The following is a 3,660-nucleotide window of genomic DNA, read 5'->3' on the forward strand; positions in this document are numbered from 1 at the left end:
TTGACCAGCCCATTTTTAATTTTATTTTGTTCCTCGCATAAAACAAATCTTTAGAGGATGTCGTGTTATTTTTATTCTCTTATAGAATAATTGTAGTTTTTTTTAATATGTAAATAAATTGATACATTAATAAGTTATTTAATCATAATTTTTATATCTTTTGAATTTAAATTAACTTAATTGTTAAAATTTTATGTAAAAACTATCCCATTTGACTCGATATGTAATTAAAGTTATATATTAAATTATTAATAATATTATTATAAAAGTTAAAATATATAATTATATAAATTTAAATAATATTTTACTCTGATGTATATAATTGATGTATATAATTTATTAAAGAAGCGTCATGATGAATCAATTTTAGCAGAAAAGTCCCTTTTGTTGGTTTTAGTGTAGTTTTGCATTATTTGTATAGTTATTCACCTAATTAATGCATAGAATTTTCTTGCCATCTTATTATATTAATTTGCATTTGACCAAATTTGTGACTATTATTGATTTAGCGATAAAATAAATAGATTTTTCTAAAGTTTGAATTTCACTTTATAAAATAAAATATAATTTTATACTCTTGAATAATTTTTTTTTATATTTATTTTTTATTCTACTTATAAAATTAATAGTAAAAGAATAAAAGATCAGACTTTTCTTAGATTTTTCTCTCTAAAATGAAATTATCTCTCTAAAATAAAATTCAAATTTTAAAAGATTCAAATCCCAAATAAATATACGAAGTGTCAAAGTAGACACTTTCGAGTAAAATAGAGTGGTAGTGACTAGGTCATGGTGAGCGATAAAATAAATACTTTCAGCGAAAGTAGGGAGTGGTAATGACCAAGTCGTAAGACTAAGACTATGTATAGAGACCGGCGCCTACCCAGTGCCACAAGGTTAAAGAAATTGGCAACCTCATGACGAGAGAAAATCTGATGATAAAAGAGAAAATAAAAAATGATTGGAAGTAAAAATGTGGAAATATCTGCAATACTAGATTATCCTTTCAGGTTTATGTCACGGCAACATATTTTTTTAGAAAGTATTTATTTGTTAAAATAAAACTACTATAGATTTTTCGTAATTGAAAACAAATTGAAGGTAATGTAACCATCACTTTATTTAAAGCATGATCATATTGTGAAAGATAGTTGATTTATCATATAACACATTAATGCGGAAAAAAAAAAACTAGAACGCGAGTACTTCACAAACATATGCTTTGCCTACTTGCCTATGAAAGATATAAATCTAGAGATTAACTATACTAGTCATCACAAACATAAAACACACATTTACAAGCATGTACCATCATAGAAAACAACTACTGCTAAGTATTTTTTAACTTAACATGGGCCGTCATGAACACTCTGAGCCAAATAGACTAGATGCCAAGTAAGAAACATGAGAGTGAGGATGTTTAAGATGGAGGAGTATGAATTCAACTTCTTCAGCTTCTCATTAAGTTTGAGAATCTTCGATCTGAATGCGTCCTGCTCTGCACCTACTGTGGTTGTTGCTGCTCCTGAGGCCGAGACTGGGGTGGTGGCAGCATTTGTACCGATTTCATTAGGATCAGTAGTACTGTGATGTTGATGCTCTTCTGTAATGGGACGCTCACCTATCATATCCTCTCTTCCCCTTCCTTCTTCTTTCTCCAGTTTCATCCTTTCAAACATCAGCTGATCATTAAAAAAAATTGAACCAATGTCATATCTTAAAAAGCTTCTCTAATACAATTACATCTCAACAAAGTAAATTTTGATATGTGTATGAAAAATATACAGACACTCGATTCCACCTTCTTTTTTATGATTGTTTCAACACTATATAAATCTTAAATTGTTTGTGTATTAAAAATGTTTTTAACCGCTTTTAATACCAAACGAGGAAGGTGAAAAACATCAATGATGAAGTACTCATATGAAATCATTAATTGTAATTAATCTTTTCCAAAAAAAAGAGTTGGCTTTAACTGTCAGTAGAATGAAGAACTAGTATGTGATCTAAATGAAGGAAGGAAGTAGCGGGTATATACCTTAGTAGCACGAGGTTCCAAGTAAACAGAATTGGCAAAAACAGTGAAAAGTGCGGCAAGAAGATTATAAGCTTGAAATATCCCAGCTTTATGGGAAAACACCTTGGTCGTATGGCCAAAGACATGGCCCACCAAAGCCATCCCAATACTATAAGCCATAGCTTTGAAATATACAGGGTATATCTTACTTTGTACCACCGCAAATTGCTGTCTCGGCATAATCATCGATAGTACGTAGCTTGAGAAGAAAGTAACCCAAACACATAGTCCATAAGCAGTTGTAAATCCCATCAAATTAGCCACACTCATCAATGAATCCAAATTGTCCATGGATCCCAAATATACAGCAGCTACTCGCCTCATTGCTACCCGAACCCCCAAAAGCATATCATTCCCTTCCGTGACGTTCATAACCACATCATTCTTGAGGGTTTCCCCATGTTCCTTTACGTTCTCCACAGCTTCTTTTGTATACTCTTTAGCATCATGAGCTTTATCGTAAACGGTTTCTTTGGCCTTCTCAACTGCACCACGCGCCATCTCTTTCTTCTTTGCCAGCGACTCTCTCTCGAAGTCGATAACGTCGTGGGCCTTTTCCTTAGCTTTCTCTACGGCGCTGGCTATCTTATACTTGCACTTTCCATAGGCGTCACAGATGAGGTCCTTGGAAGCATGGAGGAAGGCAGCATCGTGTGCTTGGGAGGATAATCCTTGCCCCACGTTAGGGAGAACAGATGCCACCTCCTTCATCTTCTCCTTGGCGGTGTTGAGAACATCACCGGTGTCAGAATCTGCATGCTGCTCTGGTGAGATGGAGATTTTGGTGTTCTGATAACCATCTCCATCGAATTCAACGACGACAACCCGATGGCCTTCTTTGACAATGGTGCTTTCTGCTTGCTTCTGATCTGCGGACGGAGTAGGAGAGAACATACCTGCAAGAGAAATCAGAAACAAACTCATCGCGAACACGTTCATCATTTTTGTCATTGAAAATTAAAAACGGAGTTTGAAGGTTAAATGATGTGATGGTATTGCTGTATATACCACCGCTCAGACTGGAGATTTGTTTCGATTTTTGGAGTATGCTGAAGTCGGTGGTTTGCAACAATGCAAATAACTGCCACGTTGCATGCAGAAGCGAAATCAGGTGGCGACACCTATCATATTTCTACCTGAAGTGGCCACATAACCCTCGTCGTGTCGAGATCAAAGGGCTCCATTTGTTGGAGGAGTGCAGAGTACACTACGACAACATTCTACAATCAATCGTACTCCTCTTATCTTAAATTTTTACTAAAGGGGTAACCAATGCATTTTTAACTTTATTTTGTTCCTCATATAAAAAAAATCTTTAGAGGAGGACGTTATTTTTATTCTCTTATAGAATAATTGTATTTATTATTTTTTATTTTTAAATAATTTAATACATTGATAAGTTATTTAATCATAATTTTTATTCTGTTAGAATTTTTTTACAAAAATACCTCATTTGATTTCAACGTGTAATTGATGCTATATATTAATAATATTATTATAAGAGTTAAAATATATCATTATATAAATTTAGTTAATATTTTATTTGTTAATTAATTATTCTTTAATATTTTTTATGTACTCTT

At 33.1% G+C, this 3,660-nt stretch overlaps 1 protein-coding gene across 1 annotated transcript; it reads right to left on the reverse strand.

The window, feature by feature from the left end:
* Positions 1–1,182: 1,182 nt before the first annotated feature.
* LOC107477598 (uncharacterized) lies at positions 1,183–3,105 on the reverse strand. Its single transcript, XM_016097646.3, has 2 exons — positions 2,039–3,105; positions 1,183–1,682 (listed from the first exon to the last, which is right to left on the reverse strand). The coding sequence occupies exons 1-2, from the start codon at positions 3,026–3,028 to the stop codon at positions 1,347–1,349; spliced, it is 1,326 nt and encodes a 441-aa protein (XP_015953132.1). The 5' UTR covers positions 3,029–3,105; the 3' UTR covers positions 1,183–1,346.
* Positions 3,106–3,660: the final 555 nt, after the last annotated feature.

This window comes from Arachis duranensis, chromosome 3 (genome assembly GCF_000817695.3).
Source record: "Arachis duranensis cultivar V14167 chromosome 3, aradu.V14167.gnm2.J7QH, whole genome shotgun sequence".
In the NCBI taxonomy this organism is placed as follows: Eukaryota; Viridiplantae; Streptophyta; class Magnoliopsida; order Fabales; family Fabaceae; genus Arachis; species Arachis duranensis.

Bases quoted from the DNA above. Each gene is read 5' to 3' on its own strand.
- LOC107477598 (XM_016097646.3), bottom strand. From the start codon at position 3,028: ATGACAAAAATGATGAACGTGTTCGCGATGAGTTTGTTTCTGATTTCT. The intron at 1,683-2,038 runs GTATATACCCGC...TTTAATGATCAG, and splicing joins TGGAACCTCGTGCTACTAAG to CTGATGTTTGAAAGGATGAA.